Below are 20,107 nucleotides of genomic sequence, written 5' to 3' on the forward strand. Positions count from 1 at the left end.
CTGGTACTGTCATTTAAAAAAGAAAAAGAAAAAAACAAACATTACATATTCATCAACAGATATATGTAGGCCTGTGCAAAAAGCCTGCTAGGCCGAATAACCGTCCAATCCGATTAAATCCAATCCAAAAAAATCGGTTCACATTAAAAGTCGGTCTCGACTTCTTTCAGATCCAATGGATGTCGGGCTGTCATTTAGAACCCACCTATTTAACTTTTACTTTCACATTTACATCAAAACTTAGCCTTTGCTCCTACTTTCTCCTTGTTCATGCCATCTTCTAAAACAACGACTCATTGCTACGCATATTTGATGGCCTCCTCGATTTTTTTTCTCATATTTACTTTTTCACCTGCTTCTATTATGTTGAAATCCATCAGACTTAGTCAAATCATCAATGCTTAATCGATTGCCATTACAAATTTCTTCCTCTACAGAATCTAGCTTCTCTTTTATTTATGAATTTTACTTTTTCTTCTTTCCATTTTTTGTAACATGACTCTTTATCACTTTATTGAGGTATCGATTTTGCATTCTCATCATCTTCCTCTTCTATCTTTTCAACTTTTTCTTCATCAATTTCATCTTTTAGAGGTTTTTGTAGTCGTCCACTCCCACACGCAATTAAACAACCTATTTCATGGTCATGTGTTTGTTCTGTGCATGTGCTTAATTTCCCTTTGCCTTCCCCGCCTAGCTAGCTGCTGCCTTTCTGCACCAAGCAATTCAGTTTTAAAAACCATTCAATATCCAAACAGACAGCTGGGTGCATTTAAACTTTAACTTCTGAGGCCTCACAACTGACAAAAAAACAAACAAAAGGTTTAATTCACGTTGGATGTTTCTTAATTCAAGGGGAGAAAAGTACAAAATTAACTTTTGTGGTACATCACAACTTACAATTATTTTATTGTGGAAAAAAGAAATTAGAAACATCGAGCAGTGTTGGATAAAATGAAAATAAGTCTCTTTTGCTCGAGTGGTTATTAAAAGCCTCAAGCGGCAATTGTTTGGACTAGAACCGCTCGAGCGAGAGACATGGGTCTCAAGTGGTTCATTGAGCGAGATTCAATTGTTTAGTCAAGTTTCTCATTTTTTTGTTTCCTCTCGCATATTATATATTTTTTTTTTACTATTAATTAAATAATATATAAACAGAAGAGAAAACAAAAGAGAGAGGGTCTGAGTTGAGTGAGAGAAGAGGAAACAGAATATGGAAAGAGATTCAGAGAAAAGAGAAACGACCGAAAGACAAAAAAAAAAAGATGCCGACCCTCTCACGCATTTTCACTAAAAAGACCAAAACACAAAAGGCTAGAAACATAAAAATACTAGCAGATAAAAGAAAAGATAAGGGATAAATGGGAAATGGTAAAAGCGAAGGGACAAAAATGAAAAAAAAAAACATCGAAAAAACACCATTGCTAAGCATAGCCGCTTTTAGTATATAAAGATTTATATATATATATATATATATATATAATATAGGTTGGGAAATAGCCTAGCAAATAGAATAATAAAATGAGAGATGTTATATTGCTTACTTACTTTGACACCTCATTTTGATTTCTCATTTATTTTAATTTATTTTATTAATTTTTTCTATTTAATAAATAAATAAGTGATTATTAGTATATTGATTTTTTTTATATATTTTTTAAAAATGTTTTAGAATCATAAAAAAAAAATATGAATAAAAAACTGAAAAAATATACAAAAATTTTACACTAGCATTAAGATGGAGTGGAGGGAGTTGCGAGACTCTAATAAAATATCATGCACAGTACTCTGTCTTCCTGCTTGTGGCTCTGCCCCCATGGCAAGAGTTGTTCTTTGCGTGCACGTTTGTGATCTGAGTGTTTAGTACCGCTAAACATCGAGTTCGGCATTAATCTGCGTGTTCTCCTCTCTTCCGCATTTCATCGAATGCCTGGTATCCATTTGATTTATTGTTTCAACAGAGTGGGACCCCTTTTAGTGACTGATCATTGGAGGCCTCTAAATCCTGATCTCCCACTCCCACTTCCACACGCAATTAAACAACCTATTTCATGGTCATGTGTTTGTTCTGTGCATGTGCTTAATTTGCCTTTGCCTTCCCCGCCTAGCTAGCTGCTCCCTTTCTGCACCAAGTAAAACACAGTACCCAATATATATGGAGGAAGAGCAGGCGGTGGCGAAGTTGCCTCTGATTGAAGCAGAGTGCTCTGCTCGTTTAAGGATTAGCAATATTGATTATGATCAAGAAAATGGTGGTGTTGGCAGCCTCAACAGTGCGGGTGCCAGTGCTCCTGTTGAAACAAGATCGACGCCTGTTCTTTTTATTTGCACCTTTGCGGCCGCCTGCGCTGCCTTCACTGGTGGTTGTCTAGTAAGTAGTACGGTCTTGGATTGTTTATCTATAGAGCTTTGCTACCCAAACTCTGACATCATAAACCACTTTTTTTTTTTTTCAAATTTTTTTATAAACTTTTTTGAGTTTATTTATGTTAAACTGTTTGAATTCTACTCTTTTTTTTTTTTTTTCCCTTCTTTTTTTGGTTTAAAGAGAGGATATATATGTACAGGATGTTTGTTTTTAAAAATAGTTGTTTGTTTTTTCTTTCTTTGTTTTCTTAGAATACTCCCGATTGACTCTTCATTATATCCTTTAAATTACATCATTAAAACTCATTTTTTCTATTTTAAATATTAACTTTTCCTTAGAATACTCCCAATTAATCCTTCTTTATATTCTTCGTTATATTCTTGTACTTATTTTTTATTTTTTGAAATCAGAACATTGTTTGTAGCTTTATTCATTCTTATTCTTATGATATAACATTAGTCCCGTTTAGATACAAAAAATGTTTTATCTCATTTAATCATTATAATTTTATTAAATTTTCACCAAAATATAGTATATAATTCAAAATTTTCATATCTTAAAATAATAATAATATTTTATTCAATTTTTAACTTGTATCTCAACTCGTCTTATCTAAACTTATTATCTAAACACCTATATGATTGTTGGATAAATAATTAAAGTGCTCAAAGTAAGTTTATGCAGTGGTAGAACTAAACATATTTACATGGGAGGCCAATTTTATGTAAAGTCAATGTAATATACAAAGAGATAATTCTTAAGTTTAATTCCACAGTATATCGTAAAACCATAACTATATATAAAAGTTACATTTAGGTAAAAACATGTTTAAATAGATCAGCTTTCATTAAGAAGAAAAAATTCATAACTTGTCATATTTATGCTGAAATAAAAAATAATGATAGATATAGTTTTAAGGTGTACATGTTTCGCTCACTCCTTTTGTAAAAATAAATAGAGTCTACCATTAAAAAATAATTTTTTTATATGGATCCTAGATTTATCAAATTTTTTTAAAAGTAGTGTGTGAAAATTGCATACTCTAAGATTGAAAATTTCATTTATCAGAAATAAAATCCTAAAAACTACAACTTAGCATCTTCATTAGATTTCTTATAACAATCTTTCATGCAATAATATTCATTTTTGAAAAAAAAAAAAAAAAGTAGGATTTACTATTAAAAAAATAAGTTTTTATTGTGAATTTTAGATTTACATAATTTTTTAAAAAAGAATGCGAGAGATTTACACATCTTATAAATATCATTTCTCTATTTTCATATAAAATGTTAACCTTAAACGATTATTTTAATATTTATTTCACTTTGGATTTCATTTTAAGAAGTTTAATATTGTATAATTAAGAACTTTGGGGTTCATATTAATAAGTTCGTTATTCTCAAAAATTTAATTTTAATTTTAAGCTCTTTTAGAACTTATTCATAAATTAAAAGATTTGTTGGGGGAAAAAAATTAATTTTGAAGGGCCACATCATAATATAAAACACATGATGATATATTAAAATTTTATAAAATTTTCGGCAAAAAATTGGAAAGGGAGGCATTTATATGTATATAAAAAGTTTATTTATTTATTTATTTGTTTTGTTTTGGGGGGGTGGGGTGGTGGTTTTACTACGTACAAAGAATCTTAAGAAAAAAAATAGAAAGAAGATCAATTATAGGTCCAGTGGTGCACTCTTGTAGGATGTGGAACAGTATATGCCGTTTGACTCGAGGTGTGGACCAATGCATTGTGCAACTTGGTATGGTGGCCCAAACCAGGGTTGTAGCCGTCATGCCTGCTGTGCATGACATTGTTCTATTTGACATTCAGATTAAAAATTGGAATTGACAATATATAATATGATTTATAAATTTAAAATGAATATAATATAAAATTAATAAGTTCAAGTTTGATATTAACATATTTAGATTAAAATCGGTTGATTCGTTAAAACACTATTTATAAATAGGTAAATAACAGGTTGATCTGATAAAACACGATTTATAAATAGGTCAATAACGAGTTGATTTGTTAAGCCACGATTTATAAATGAGTTAATCTACTTAACATGAAATCAACTCATTTTGACCATTTTTAAATTTATTTCAAAATTAAAATTTTATTATTGTTAAGTTGTAGTATTGATATTTCTCAGTATGTTTATATTTTTATTGTTGATATTATAATTTTAGACCTATGCTCATATTTGTTATTATATAGTTTATAATATTAGTTTTATTATATGTTAAAACTTAATAAATATTTATATATATTTTTTAATATATTGTTGTTATTAATAAATATAGATTTTAACTTTTACAGGTCAAAATGAGTGACACAATATGACTTGTTGTTTAAATAGATTAGGTTAGGATTTGAAAGTTTGACACATTTAACTATTGGATTCAGGTTAACTTATATTGTCGAATATTCACTTGGCACGATACAAATACCATCCGAAAACACGATTTGTCACTCCTACTAAAAACTAATTTTCTAAGATTGCAACCTCAAAGTTTTGGGAATGGAGCTAGGTTAATATATATTTAGGGATACCCAAGTAATTCAAATGATTGTCATGTTATATACAGCTCCTATATATATATATATATATATATATATATATATATATATATATATTAATAATTAATAATGACTCATGAAACGTTCTTGAAGGTAGTAAGAGTACTGCATCATGAGTACTACCACTGATATTTGAACTTGTGGTTTTATGGTTTGCTTAATTAATTAATTTACAGGCGTCATATACATCACCGGCTGAGTCTGGTATCATTGCTGATTTGGGTCTCACTGTGACAGAGGTACATAAATATCATAGTAATATTAATGCTGGAGATTTGGTATTGAGTTAAAGAAAAATACAATTTGTAGTTTTAGAATGTATAAGTCTTGTACAGTATTTCATTTGAAAAAAATTTTGTAAATTTATGACCTATATGAAAAACTATTTTTTAATAATAGACTCTATTTTTTTAAAAGAAATTTACTGCTAGTTGCATACTCCAAAACTGTATCTAATATTATTCTAAAAGAAAAAAGTTAGATTTTTACGTCAAAAGTTTTGCTATATATAATTACTTATGTATAATTTTTATATATTTTATTGATATAATTAATTAAAATAATTATTTTATATTAAAAAATAATATAATTAATCATATTAATAAAATACATAAAAATTATATAAAAATGACTGCATTTAAGATTATTTGTATAGTAGGGTTAATCACTTTCTTATATTGCTTGGATGTGTGGTGCATGCAGTACTCGGTTTTTGGTTCAATAATGACAGCTGGAGCAATGATTGGCGCCATTATAAGTGGGAGGATGACAGATTTCATTGGTCGTAGACGCGTATGCATGTTCTTCAAATATTTAATAATCTCTCTTCTGCTGGAATATATGAATAATATTAGTGCAACTGTTGCATTTTAATTAAATCATAAATAATTCTATATATATATATATATATATATAAATATTCTAATAAAATTTTCATTTTTATTTTATCACAGACATTATTGGTTTTGGACATATTCTACATCGTAGGCTGGCTTGCCATTATTTTCGCTGAGGTTTCGGAATCTACTCTCTCTCCTTTTGCTGGTCTCATATATATATATATATATATATATATATAGAAGCATCTACTCGATTTGGTCATAAAGACATTGGAAGTAAACGAAAAGTTATAGCGTGCCACATTATGTCTAAATTTTAAATGCATTATATGAATTAATTACTGAACATTTAATATCTAACTATATATTAAGATAAATAACAAAGGTACTAAATGATATTATGCCCTTTGAGTTTGTCCCTTCAATTTGACCTCTCATATATTTTATTTTAAATTTTAATATTTCTTTTATTTAATAGTTAAAGAATTGACTATTAGTGTATTAGTATTTTTTTATTTTTGAAAATATTTAAAGATTGTTTGAAATAAAAATAAAAAATAAAAAATAAAAAAAATGTAATTTACACTACGCACACACCAAGTGGGCATATTGAGAAAGCATAGTATATTAATAGTCTAAGACGCACATCGATGCATGATAAAATTAGAAAGAAACATTATTATATCCAAAATAATGATAATAATAATGTTTGTTTCCCAATTTTAATGTCTGTAAAATTATAATACAAAACTGCAAAATTAAAACATTAACATGATTCAACAGCGAGCAATGTTTTGGAAAATAATTCATGGATGATCTGGTTAATGTTGCATGCTTTGAATCGTACATTTCCATTTTTTTGAATTTATTCCTTCCAATTGATCATGTGAATTAATTAAAGGGTGCTTGGTTGCTCGACCTTGGAAGACTGTCGCTGGGAATTGGGTTTGGGCTTACTTGTTATGTGGTACGTTGTAAATGTAGTTGTAAGGTTTTGGTTTTTCATTATACTTGAATATATAAACGATTAGTTAATGGAATCCCACACTCATGTCAATTACAGGGACCTGTATATCTTGCAGAAATAATTCCAAAGGATGTAAGAGGTCTACTAATGTCAATCAGTCAGGTACATATATATTTATAAGGCGTTGCTACGTTTACAGAAGATTTTTACAGAAATCTTCTACCGATGAGTGTATTTCCCTTTTTTTATTTTTTTTCAATTTTTTTTTCAACATTTTTTAAAACTATTTAAATATTTTTTTAAAAAAAAATCATATATTCATTTAAAAACACTTACTTAATCACTAAGTAAAAAAAAAATTAGAAAAAAATCAAAACAGTTTTCGATAAAAAATTGCGGTAACCCGTTTATTTGGGACAGTGTTTTCCATGTTTATATCTACTTTTTTTTTTTTTTTTCAAAAAACTTGTTCGTACAGAATTTGCATGATCTGTATTACTATAATTAATATTCTGATGTGGACTGATCTTCCATTAATGAATGTTCAATGATTGATTGATGATCAGTCAATGACTGGTTATGGTGCTTCTCTCACGTTTGTAATCGGTTCTTTTGTCACCTGGCGTTCTTTGGCCATTATAGGTATATTTGCTTGCCTCTCCTACTTACAGCAATACTTTTTATCCATAAAAAAGCATCGAACAATATTTACTTTGATCTTGATCAGGTTGTATTCCGAGTCTGTTACTGCTCCTTGCTCTATTTTTCATTCCAGAGTCTCCTAGATGGTTGGTGAGTTTAATTAATTATTGGGATTAATTTTTACAATATTTTTAATTTAATTGATCAGTAAATTAGATGACTTAGAGTTCTTGAGGTTTTAAATATTTGTGGAATCAAAACAAGTCAACTGCAACGTCAAAAAAAAAAAAAAAAAACTTACAATGTAATCAATTAATATGAAATGCAGGCCTTTGGGTGAACGATAGAGCAAAATTAGGTATTCATGAAACATGCATGAGGTGTTTTTTTTTTTTTTTTTTTTAAAAAAACACCAAATGGTGTCTTAATTCTCATCAATAATGGTTTTTCTTCAACAACTAGCTAGAGGTGTCTCCAATCCAAGTGTGTCTCATATTTTTAAAATATTTTTTCATGTGAAACTCCAATATTTATAACAATCAAACAATGGTCCAAGCTGCTCTCATATTTGAGCTTAGAGAAATGCTTTAACGAACTAAAAATCTCAAATAAATTTACAAATTGATATAAATCGATAAAAAAATATAAAAAATCGATAACAAACTGATATAAATATATAAAACATATTATTAATTTATGAAAAAATGTTCCTAAAGCTTTGTTGACTCTTGATTCTGTCACTTGTACATGATACTGAAACTCGATATTTTATATTCATGGTATTACCGCTTTGATCAGTTGATGCATGCCAGGTTATTATTGTTTTATAGGATTATATCGAAACCAAGCATCTTCAACAGGACTCTGACGCCAATGTCCTCAACTTGTTCCGGAGAAAATATCTTCATATAGTCATTGTGAGCAGTAAATATATATATATATATATATGTTTCTCCTTTTTACAATATTATTTGTTTGAAAATATGATATTTGCTATATATATTTGCAATCTTAAATATGTGTAAATATTGCGCACTCATTTTGAAAAAAAAAAAAAAAATGAGTAAATTTAGTACCCATGTAAAAAAAAAAATGATTTTTTTTAAAAATAGACACTACATTCTTTTTTTCAAATAAATTATATAAAACTTACACGTTCTAAAATTGTTTAGTTTTTATTTTATCATTGGATATGACTCCGCATTGTTTACAGGTTGGAGTTGGGCTTATGGTAGTGCAAGCATCAGGAGGCTTATATGGATTTATGTTTTATATGAGTGAAATTTTTGATTCAGCTGGTAAAGGCATTGACAATATTACCTCTTAGAATATAAATTACAAAGATCAAAAGGACTCATGCTCACATATCAAAATTGTTTTTTCGTTTGTTTGTGACAGGGATCTCTAGTACACTGGGGTTTATCCTGGTGGCTGTTCTTCAGGTAGATGATCTTATAAAGATCCTTTTAGTTCAAATAGTTGGATATATTGATCTGTTTTTGGCGAGTTTCTTTGAAAACGGAGTTTCATTTCCTCTGCAGATTCCTCTAATTGTTTTGAGTGCAACACTGATAGATAAATTTGGAAGAAGAACGTTGTTGATGGTTGGATTAGACATATAAATCTCTCGATCAGTTTTCAACATAGTTGGCCAAAGAATTTTGACTAATATGCAAATATGTTATTGCAGGCTTCTGCAACTGGGCAATGCTTAGGCTGCTTCCTCACCGGATTATCCTACTTCTTGCAGGTATATAGTTTATACTTTAATTACATGAAATTTGAAGATATATATGTTGATTGAAGATAGAAAACTATTGTATTTTTGAACATATACATGTACCATAATCAGGAACTTGACTGGTGGAAAGAAGCAAGTCCCATTTTGGCGTTGATAGGGGTTTTGGTATGCAAATTTATTTGACAAACAACATTTCTATCTGCCATTTTTTCATTCTCTCCTTCTACACAATCGGTACTAAAGAATTGGGCAAGATAGTGAAAGTAGCACTCTGTTTTCACCAGGTATATATGGGATCTTACGCATCTGGCATGGGAGGAATACCATGGATTGTGGTGTCAGAGGTTGGTTTATGCTATATATCTTTCTTTTTTTTTTGTTAATATTATGTATCTCTCTTTTTTTTTTTTTCTTGTTAATGGTTTGTTCTGTTCTTTAGATATTTCCAATAAATGTAAAGGGTTCAGCTGGAACCCTTTGCAATCTGGTCAGTTCGTTTTGTTCTTGGGTTGTTTCATACACTTTTAACTATTTATTCTCCTGGAGCCCTGCAGGTGAATGCCAGTCTCCTAATCACTTGTGTCTTAATTCCAGAGTGTCATGCACTTGATTTCTTATGCCAAGTACTGGTGATCATGCGCGTATATAAATATCTTTTTGTGGGGAATCTTGCTTTTGTTTTTCAGGAACATTTTTCATATATGCGGGCATATGTGGTTTTGGGGTTGTTTTCATCGCAAAACTAGTGCCGGAGACTAAAGGGCGAACATTGGAAGAAATACATGCATCGTTGACTCATATTATGCAGTGAGAAACATTAATCAAGGGCCATGAAAATTGATAAAAATTATTCAAGGGTTTTATAATGTAATCATGAACCGATATTTATTAATTCAATCCAAAGTGTGCTTTCAGCTGCTATGTAGTTTTATCTTCCAATTATGCTTGATTGTAAAACCACGAGCAAGATTTTAAAATTTAAGTAAGTCATATTTAATTATTCAAATTTTGTCGTAGTTACCATGCAAACATTCAAGGTAGTTACCATGCAAACATTCAAGGTAGTCAGTGTTACATTACTCTCAAGGGTTGCTCGAAAATCATATATTTGCAAGGACCTACTTGTGAGAGAAAGAAGACTTGAGCAATATTATCAGTGCTAACACCATAAATAGATGCACTGAAAGACCTTTTGTTAGTCAAGAATGTCCCCAACACTTTTACTGCATATGCATTCAGTTTTAATCTCCTCATTAGCCAGATATACTGGCAAGTTTAAAAGAGTATGTGCTTATCCATGAGTTAAACTAAGTTAATTCAAGATTATAATATACAACCAACTCAAATAAAGGAGCAATTAATCTTTGCATTACAAAAAACACGCAACTTACATTATTACCGACAAGATTCTCAAAGACAAAGTAGTGGTTTCACCCTATGTGTTAGTTAATCCCTTCAACTTCCATGAAATTGTAGTGGGTGTATCACATACAATTCCACTCAAGAAGTTTTAGAGGTTTTTATAATAATGCACCATATAAGCAGCATACTCAATCTCTAGGTTTTCTTCTTGGTTATTACAAATTTACATAATTATTATCCTATGCACTTTTAATTATACACACATCTAAGAAATTTTTCATGTCAATCTAAATTAGAATAAAAATAATTAAAACACGTCGCAAGATAAAAAATTCATTAAGGTTCTTAATCATCTCTTATGCCATTAATCATAATTATTAATTTCTAATTTAATTTTACGCCAATTTATATCGTATAAGAGATTAATTTCAAATCAATCACAATCATGCTTCCACTATTATAAAAATAGTCTACTTAGCTAGTGATATGTAAAAAATAAGTCCATCCAAAATTAAAAAAAAAAAAAGAAAAAAAATCAATTTGGGCCAATCATATTAATCATGGACTCTACAATGTATATATACTCAAGCTACTTAGTCCTCTATTTTATCACATTCTAAAAATTTGAATACAAATTCTTAAATTAGATTAACAAATTTAAGTGATAAAATAAGCTTTGAAAATTATATGTAATCACAATACATATACAAAATTGTCACAATATATTTAGCCCAAATAGTTATTATTAAAAAAATAATAATAATCTAGGCAATTTATAACATAAAATAAAATTTCTAACATATGTGAGAAAATGATTTCATAATATGACATCATGTATTAGTAACCATAATTATGAAAAAAGTATTTCAGAGAAAAAATATGTGGCATAACTATTTGTTGAATATATTAATTAAAAGGAAAACGCTCTTTATAGTTATAATTTTTATTCACATAACAATATGTTATGACGTGTCAACTATAGATATATTAAAGATCATGAAATTTGAAATTCAAACTCCATATTAAAAAAGAAAAAAAACTAATAAAATGAATTTTATTCAATACATATAATGTTGTGCATAAAATTATAGTACGTGTAGTAATACTCATATTAAAAATATAATAAAGTTCAACAAAATACACTAATTATAAGCTCAGTCTAATGATCGTGCTCATGGACGTGGTGGATGAGATCTTGGATTCAAAACACTATCAAACACTACACTTTTGCCTCAAACAACCCAAAGAAAATTAAACTACGATCAAGCTGCGTTTGGATGTTGAACTGAGCTGAGTTTTTTATGAATAGTAGTGAGTTGAGATAGTTGAACGAGTTTTGTGAAACCCACTTAAGATTAGTTTATGTGTGTTTGGATGTTAAAATAAGTTTGGATATATTTATGGAAAGTTGTAAAATAAATAGGTACCACTATTAAATTTTACTATTCATCTGACATGATCTGAGCAACTGTCGGTGCCAAAACCTACAAAAAAAAATTCTCCTGACAAGCTGCACTTGTAGCCAGACCAGCCAAGTATAAAAAGTGATAAACAATTGAGTTGTGCCTCACGAGAGATGGAAAAGTTGTACACAATGGAGAGAAAAGTAAATTGACAGATGAAAAAGTAAAATCGGAAATTAATGTTTCTCGGTTGTGAGCCCTACAGATGAGTTCAGTTTTGGACTCTATTCAGCCTGCATTTGGATGTTGAACTCAATCTAAAAATGAAGTGCACTGAATTAAGTTGTGCATCCAAACAGGGCCTAGTGTATGGGTTGTACTCCCACGGCATTGGGCCGTGAGCCATATGGCCCAATCATGCACAGGAGAGGCCCTAGCCTACATGTGGATAATGGGCCCTCTTTCTAGGCTACGAACTAATCAAATCCTGCTTACAAAGACATGAGGTTCCGATATACTTATATTGCATAAATTATCCCCAAACACCTTCGGGGAAGCTTTTGCATCTGGTAATGAGGTAGGGTAACTCATTATGGTTTTTGAATTAAACAACTATACTAAATTTGAAGGTATATATTGTGATACCTATATGATAAGTGAGGGTAGGTGGTGAATGAGATCTCACATTGCTTAAGAATGAGAAGTTCTTGCTCTTTATAAAGTTTTAATGGGGTTCTAATTATATCATTGATTAGTCTTTTTGAAGTATAGGCTATGTAGTTTGAGTCTTCCATTGAAGCATTACAAATGATAAAAAAATGTGAGAATTGAGCCGTGCCACCTATGATTGATGGGCCTGACTAGGACGTTGAGAATGTAGGGGGAAGAGATTGTGATGATACATATGATAAGTGAGGGTAGGTAGTGTATCACATTACTTGAGAATGGGAAGTTTTTTCTCTTTATAAAGTTTCAATGGGATTACAATTATATCATTAATTAATTTTTTTGGAGTATATGTCATACAGTTGCGGCCTTCCATTGGGGCATTACATATATGTTGATTGAAGATAGAAAACTATTGTATGTTTGAACATATATATGACCATAATCAGGATCTTGACTGGTGGAAAGAAGCAAATCTCATTTTGGCGTTGATAGGGGTTTTGGTATACAAATTTATTTGACAAACAACATTTCAATCTATCATTTTTTCAATCTCTCTCTTTTCATTTAATCAGTACTAAAGAATTGGGCAAGAAAGTAGAAGTACCACTCTGTTTTCACCATGTATACATGGGATCTTACGCATTTGCACTACAAGAAAAAGGGCTATTTACGGCTATTTTTATTTGCGGCGAGAGATTTATAGTCGCAAAAAGTCAATTTTTAAACTCCAGTGAAATGTTTCTGTCAATTATAAAAGAGAGACGCAAAAAGCATATATTTCCGGCTATTTTTTATCGCCGGAAAAAATATAGCCGCAAATAACCTGGTTGGTTGTTCTAAATTGTCATAACAGTTTTTTCGCTGTTATAAGTTTTTTATTATGGCGACTTTTTGTGTTATTAAGGCAACTTTTAGGTCGCCTCAATAGTTTTATTCACTTATACTCCCGCGTCTCATTTTTGCACGCGGTTTAGATTTTCCCTCTCTTTCTCGCTTTCTCGCTCTCTCTCTTTGTTTTACCTTCCCGCAAAGAATTCTTGCCCCTTAATATCGAAAACGGAAAAACGCAAAGCATCATCAAGCAGGAAGCACGTCGTCGTCGTTCTTTGCCGCATACAGAACAATGTCTCTAATGGGGGAGGAGGGTCGGGGTTACGAACTGGCCAGAAAGCTCGAGGCCTGCGGGGTGTGGCGCTCGTGGCTGGGCGACTCCAAATACGCCGGTTTCTCCGATTTCCTCAACTCGCCTTCCTCATGGAAAGCCTTCATGCGGACCGACGAGTCCAATTCTAGGGCTCATATCCATCTCCAACTCCGGGTTCGAGCGCTCCTCTTCGACAAGGCTAGCATCTCTCTCGTCTTCTTTGTCTCTAGCGTCTTCTTCTATTGCAGTTTCAAAGCTCAATCCGAGTTGTGAGTCTCCAATTAGATTCTCAGCATGTTTTTTTGGTTGTGGATTCGAGTTGTGTGGTTTGTAATTGAAGCTGTTGTTGCAGATTTGAGATTGCGCGGTGATGACGTTTACTTCACGTTGGAGAACTCTGCACAAGACTGGGTACAACAGCGGGAAGGTGGTGTTTTGTCCAATACAGCGTCTTCCAAGGTTCGATGCCTCAATTTCATCCTCTTTTATCTCTACTTGTTTGCTTGTTTTTTGATTTTAAAAAATTTTGGTCCTCTTTGCTTGATTCTCACAGGGATGGGCAGTTTAGGAGATTTATAATAGAGGGTAGCATGAAATTGAGTGATAAGGATAAAAATTATTACTTGCTGTGTTCTACTTATATCTCCCTTATTTAAATAAATGAGTAAAATAATGACCATCATTTTAGTTTTTAGTAGAAATAGAAAAACAGAGGATGCCAGAAATCACAAGACTAGTTTGAGTAAAGGCTAGTTTTGCGATTTGGATTTCATCTTTTTTATCTTCTTTTTTTCCAGCAACTGAACCAAGCTCTAAGAAGAATGTATCATAGATTGTTTCACTAAAATTATTTTTTTTTAGGTAATTTCACTAAAACTGTTAAACGCTACAAAATTGTCATTGGCCACAAAAGGTTAATAGCATGAATGCATATCATAGTATAAGTAACTGGGAATAAGAATGTAAAATCCCCCCCTGTTGGTATTTTGGCACTAACTGGGAATATCTATGCCTGAGATTTCTTCTTTGCTCTATTTCATCAATTTCCAAAGCTACTTCTCATTCTTACAATACTTCTCCCTTCTCATTATTTGGCGCTCTGTTTGGTACATCAGATTGGTTTCATATGTCCTCTCTATGGAGAAACAGATGTTGTCCTTTAGCTTCTCTAGGATTCAGGGCCTTGAACTTGTTTTGGATCTAGTTGGTTTATGAATAGGATTTATATTGATCTTAGTTGTTCGTGTATTTTTATCGATCACTGTTGCCAGTAAGTTCACTAATCTTCTTCAGAGAAGTGAATGAACTTTAGAGTCATGAGATAATTTTATGAAAATTTTAGACTATGTTTTTTTTTATTTGCTGCTTTGTTAGTCTGCACCCTGAAATGTGCATGTATTTTATTCCCTTTAGTAATCAATGATGCATACTTGCAGGTTTACTCTTCCAGTTTGGTAGATGTGGAGAGGGATTATTTGTCGATAGATAAAAGATATCCTAGACTCTTTGTGTCCCCAGAATTTTCCAAGGTGTGTCTTCGATATTTATTTTCAAGGAGATATCATACTTAGTTGAATATCTGGCTTAATGTGGCATTTTAATTGTTTAGGTTTTGTGAACTGGCCAAAGGAGAATCTTAAACTTCCAATCCATTCACCTGTCAGGTGCCAGTCTTTGATTCTATTGTTTCAGTGGTTTTGAAAGTTTTACTTATGCTATGATATGCATTCATGCTATTAACCTTTTGTGGCCAATGACAATTTTGTAGCGTTTAACAGTTTTAGTGAAATTACCTAAAAAAAAATAATTTTTGTGAAACAATCTATGATACATTCTTCTTAGAGCTTGGTTCAGTTGCTGGAAAAAAAGAAGATAAAAAAGATGAAATCCAAATCGCAAAACTAGCCTTTACTCGAACTAGTCTTGTGATTTTTGACATCCTCTGTTTTTCTATTTCTACTAAAAATTAAAAGGATGGTCATTATTTTACTCATTTATTTAAATAAGGGAGATATAAGTAGAAGTAATTGTTTAATAACTTGTTGAGTGGAGCAGTTTTGAGCATGATTTTGTTGAGGAAGAGAAGCTAACTGTGAAAGGTTCGTCTGCTGAGCTTTTGGCTGAAGAAACCACAAAATCTAGAAATATGGTGTGGAATGCAAAGGTAATTCCTTTTTATTTAAAATAATTAACTTATATAAGCTGCATAGTGATGGTGTTAACAAAATTTTCCATGGTGTCAAAAGTAGTTTTATTTTATTTTATTTTATTTTTATCAATAAGGATTTTATTAATGAGAACTAGGCATAGCCCAGGTTCATGGGACATATACATGAGCAGCAACTAGGCCTGATTGGCTAGGGAAGACTTTAGCAATTATATTGTATATTGTATGAGCTAGTTGTAAGTCCATGGATAATCGTACTTTTTGTTTCTCGCTCTTAGGGATGAAGTCTTTACTACTTACTGGAGATGGAAGAGTGTTATTATTCGTAGTGATTACTGCTTTTTGATAAAAAGTTAAGGCATGGTTTGCTATGCAGTAAATTGGTCTGTAGGATAGCATCATGCCGATGTCTCTAAGTCAAGCTGTCATGGGCTCTATTGCAGAGTTTTTCCATGAATAAAATGGATGCTTTCCCAGCTATTAAATGGAAGATTCGCAAAAAAGGATTTTACCTGTGAATTGTTTTGGTCTAATTAACACGTACAGGTCGGATGAAATTATATGGTGGAACTCACAGGACAAATGGAGTATGTTGACGTGGCGCACATGTTAGGTTTTTCATGTTCAAACCACACGTGTAGGATATATCATAGGAAGAGGGAGGGATAAGGCTATGAGGGTACCTTTGTCATAGGACCAGTTGCTGGGGTTTGGAACAATCATGGAATCTTTGTGAGAGAGATGCTGGTTCTTTGAAGCTCAATTTGTATTTTTCTTTATTTTTTGGTCTTTTCCCTCTATTGATCAAATATGACTGTCTCTTGTGTATGTGGTATATATTGTCAATTGTAATCACTTGATTAACTCTTAAAAACAACCTTCCCTCAATGCAGAGTATCTCAAAGCCTAGTACCCTTGTGATATAGGAGAGGCTACCTTACATTTACGCGTACCCATAAAAAAAAAGCATTCTAAATTTTGACCAAGCAGTCTTCTTTAAAGGGACAAAAGAAATCCAATTAAGCTATGTACATGTATAAATCCTTGTAAAAAATAATATATAACTACTTAGAAAAAATGAAACATAAACTTACCCCATTGTACTATGATCTAACTTAAGCGGTGCATTGCAAACAGTTGCCAGTCTGCGGAGGATAATATTACTGCTTTGATCTGTTTGGACTTCTAGGTGTTTTGTTGCAATTGATATATCCAAGGATGGAGTGCCAGCTCTCTTTACATGTTGCAGAGTTTTTCAGTTGATTTGTTTTACCATGTTGCAGTAAATTGATATCTTTTTGGTAGAGCAATTTACTCCTGCTTGTTGATTTACATGTTGTAAAGTATACATCTACCAGAGAGTAGAAAGAAAATGTCAAAATTGTATAGGACTTTTGTTCATTCTTGTTTCTTGGGTTTAAAATTCTATACATATTCTTCATTGCATGGAATCTGCATCTACAATAGGCACTCTGCACCTGCATCTACAATAGACAATCTGCATCTGCATCTGCATCTGCAATCTGCACCTGCATCTGCAATCTGCACCTTCATATGTAATCTGCACCTACATCTGCAATCTGCACCTGCATCTGCACCTGTAATCTGCACTTACATTGCAATCTGCACCTATAATTTGCATCTGCAATCTACACCTACATCTGCATCTGCAATAGATGTGATTGTAGTGCTTGCTCAAATCGTCTGAGTTATTAAGTACTTTATTGAGAATAAAAATTGATGTAATCTAGAAATGTTGGTCTTGCCTAGGAATGTTGGTGTTCCTAGGCAAGAAATTTTTAATAATATGTAATCCCATGAAAAATGACCTTGTTAAGCTTGATACATCACACATTTTTTTCCTTTTATAATTGAGAGGAAAGGGAAAATTCTTTCATATGTTACTGTGACATACTTATTTTTTTAACCAATCAGAATTTATTTGATTGGTAATATCAGTGATATTGACTCACTCTATATGATTCGATCCCTGTGAGTGAAAAAGACTTGTGTATGGTTGGCTTATCCCTTTCCAGGAAAATGACGAGAAAGAAAATTCAGATAAAGAGGATCGACAACACCACAGCACAGCAGGTGACTTTCTCAGACAAAGGATTTAAGCTCAAATGTTGTATATAAATATCTCTCTCATGTAGGAATCATATACAATGCAATAATATCTTTCATTTTCACTTCATCTTTTCTTCTCTCGGCAGTTCTCTCTTCTGTCCCCCAACTCCATTTTTTACAACAATTGTTTTAGTTCAAATTCCCAGTTTTGCCACCTTGACATCTTAGTGAGATGCAGTAAAGTAACGAAAATTAAGGATCTTTTAAAGTTAGTGTTTGATGATCGTATTGTAGTCTGTCTTAATTGGTTGGTTTGAGAATGGTTGTCAATGGATGGAATTGTAGTTTATTGTAAGGCAATGATACATCATAGTGATGAAATTCCCCGAGAATTGTACAATTTGATGGAGAGATGGTTGGGCAATGGGATATTACGTTAATGGAAAGTTAAAATAATGATAATGCAGGGAACCATATTGGAAGTTTAAAAAAAAATTAAACAAACAAACAAAAAAAGTGATATGTCGGTTCCTTAGCCTTGGAGACTAGGGAATAGGGGCCAAGGGTTCCTTTTATGAGGTATGGGAGCCTTATTTTTACTTCCTCCTGCTAGTTATGATTTGTAGGTTGATTTTCTGCATGCCCTTTCTGTTTCTATGGACTTATAGAAAGTTAAATATATGGTCGTTGTGGTCAAAATTGGGAGGGTTGGGTGGAATACTCCTCTATATATGAGCAGTGGGTTTGGTTTGAATTACTCAAGAAGAATGGAGTCAGCGGGTTACCACCCTTTGTTCTTGCATGGTTTTTTCTAATTCATATCCCTCCACTTCGAGTCTTGATAACTTATAATAGGTTATTAGTTTCGTGTTAACTGGTAGAATCAAATTGAAATTGTTTTGTGAACCTCTTGAATTGTCTTGTTGTCTTCATATGATCTTCTTCGGCTACAAGTAGTTTTGTATTTTTCTCTGTTTTCCAGGACTGCATATGATGTAATTTTTACTGACGATAGCTGGCCTCAAGATTTATTGCATTTTTCATTCTATCTGGTTGGTTGTGCATGCTAGCTAGCTTGTGTTTGATGACATCTCTAAAACCTCATGACCTATTTTTTATTCTTATTTCTCATAGGATTGAACCAAAATATCAAGAAATAGAGCAAAAACATTTCAGAAGCTGTCGAAGATTGATGGAAAAGCTAGCTAAACCCATATAGAAAAACTTTCACTTGTAAATTTATATTCCATTGTGATATATTGGATGGTTTTATGTAAAACTTAAAACAATGGTAGTGCAATGGTTAAGCTTCAAATATGTACTTTGAGGTTATATGAATGATGTTTCAAACAAAAACTGAATTTCTCCAAATATAGTATTTTTTGGTTTATTAACAAGCAAGTACTTTTAAGTTTTATTACCTTTAAATTTGGCCAGCCAACAATGCCTGCAACTATTTCTGACGACAAATATGTAGCCGAAAAATAAAATTGTCAAATACAACAAGCCAGCACTATTTCCAGCTACAAACGTAGCAGCAAATACGTATATTCGGCGAAAATATATAGCCGAAAAAGAAATTGGCTACTTACAACTAGCCAATACCTATTTTCGACTTTGAACATGTAGCCGCAAATAGATATTTCCAACTAAAAAATATAGCCGGAAATTATTTTTGGCAATGGATGATGGATATGGGCAAAAATTATTGCGACAAAATTTTATTCATTTGCGGCTATTATTATTGCCGAAAATAATTGGTATTTCTGGCAACTCTCAAAGTAGCCGAAAAAATTTTTACTTGGCTCTTTAATAGCGACTATTTGGTGGCGACTAGAAATAGCGGGTAATGACTAATAGCGGCTAAATTATGTATTTTTTTCGGCGACTTGACCCGCCGGAAATGAAGCAATTTCTTGTAGTGTTGGCATGGCTAAAATACCATGGATTGTGTGTGTAGGAGGTTGGATTATGCTATATATATATATATATATATATATATATATATATTTTATGTTCTATTATTGTTATATCTCTTTTTGTTCTTGTTAATAGTTTGTTCTGTTCTTTAGATAGTTCCAATAAATATAAAGGGTTCAGCTGGAACCTTTTGCAATCTGGTGAATTGGTTTTGTTCTTGGGTGG

General features: G+C 31.7%; 2 protein-coding genes across 7 annotated transcripts; both read left to right on the top strand.

Annotated features, from left to right (window-relative positions):
- The first annotated feature begins 1,759 nt into the window (after positions 1 to 1,759).
- LOC122316045 (sugar transporter ERD6-like 7) lies at positions 1,760 to 10,153 on the top strand. Of its 6 annotated transcripts, XM_043132511.1 has the most exons (17): positions 1,766 to 2,371; positions 5,135 to 5,197; positions 5,661 to 5,750; positions 5,912 to 5,971; positions 6,699 to 6,764; positions 6,861 to 6,926; positions 7,331 to 7,406; positions 7,492 to 7,556; positions 8,237 to 8,323; positions 8,620 to 8,704; positions 8,805 to 8,848; positions 8,948 to 9,010; positions 9,097 to 9,156; positions 9,259 to 9,312; positions 9,432 to 9,491; positions 9,587 to 9,701; positions 9,834 to 10,153. In XM_043132511.1, the coding sequence occupies exons 1-17, from the start codon at positions 2,075 to 2,077 to the stop codon at positions 9,956 to 9,958; spliced, it is 1,476 nt and encodes a 491-aa protein (XP_042988445.1). In that variant the 5' UTR covers positions 1,766 to 2,074; the 3' UTR covers positions 9,959 to 10,153. The 6 variants fall into 6 exon arrangements, with proteins under 6 accessions (XP_042988450.1, XP_042988451.1, XP_042988447.1 ...); XM_043132517.1 differs by lacking the exon at positions 9,587 to 9,701 and having other exon boundaries at positions 1,762 to 2,371; XM_043132513.1 differs by lacking the exon at positions 5,135 to 5,197 and having other exon boundaries at positions 1,762 to 2,371.
- Positions 10,154 to 12,484: 2,331 nt separating this feature from the next.
- On the top strand, positions 12,485 to 19,333 carry LOC122315422. Its single transcript, XM_043131299.1, has 7 exons — positions 12,485 to 12,489; positions 13,726 to 13,994; positions 14,078 to 14,184; positions 15,162 to 15,254; positions 15,335 to 15,429; positions 17,188 to 17,986; positions 19,097 to 19,333. The coding sequence occupies exons 1-5, from the start codon at positions 12,485 to 12,487 to the stop codon at positions 15,341 to 15,343; spliced, it is 483 nt and encodes a 160-aa protein (XP_042987233.1). The 3' UTR covers positions 15,344 to 15,429; positions 17,188 to 17,986; positions 19,097 to 19,333.
- The last annotated feature ends 774 nt before the right edge of the window (positions 19,334 to 20,107 follow it).

The sequence above is a fragment of the Carya illinoinensis genome, chromosome 7, assembly GCF_018687715.1.
Source record: "Carya illinoinensis cultivar Pawnee chromosome 7, C.illinoinensisPawnee_v1, whole genome shotgun sequence".
NCBI classification, from domain to species: Eukaryota; Viridiplantae; Streptophyta; class Magnoliopsida; order Fagales; family Juglandaceae; genus Carya; species Carya illinoinensis.

Coding starts and splice junctions, on each gene's coding strand:
- LOC122315422 (XM_043131299.1), top strand. Junction 13,995..14,077: donor TTCAAAGCTCAATCCGAGTT/GTGAGTCTCCAA, acceptor CTGTTGTTGCAG/ATTTGAGATTGCGCGGTGAT. Junction 14,185..15,161: donor CCAATACAGCGTCTTCCAAG/GTTCGATGCCTC, acceptor GCATACTTGCAG/GTTTACTCTTCCAGTTTGGT.
- LOC122316045 (XM_043132511.1), top strand. CDS start 2,075: ATGTGCTTAATTTGCCTTTGCCTTCCCCGCCTAGCTAGCTGCTCCCTT. Junction 5,751..5,911: donor ATTTCATTGGTCGTAGACGC/GTATGCATGTTC, acceptor ATTTTATCACAG/ACATTATTGGTTTTGGACAT. Junction 9,313..9,431: donor TGGCGTTGATAGGGGTTTTG/GTATGCAAATTT, acceptor TGTTTTCACCAG/GTATATATGGGATCTTACGC.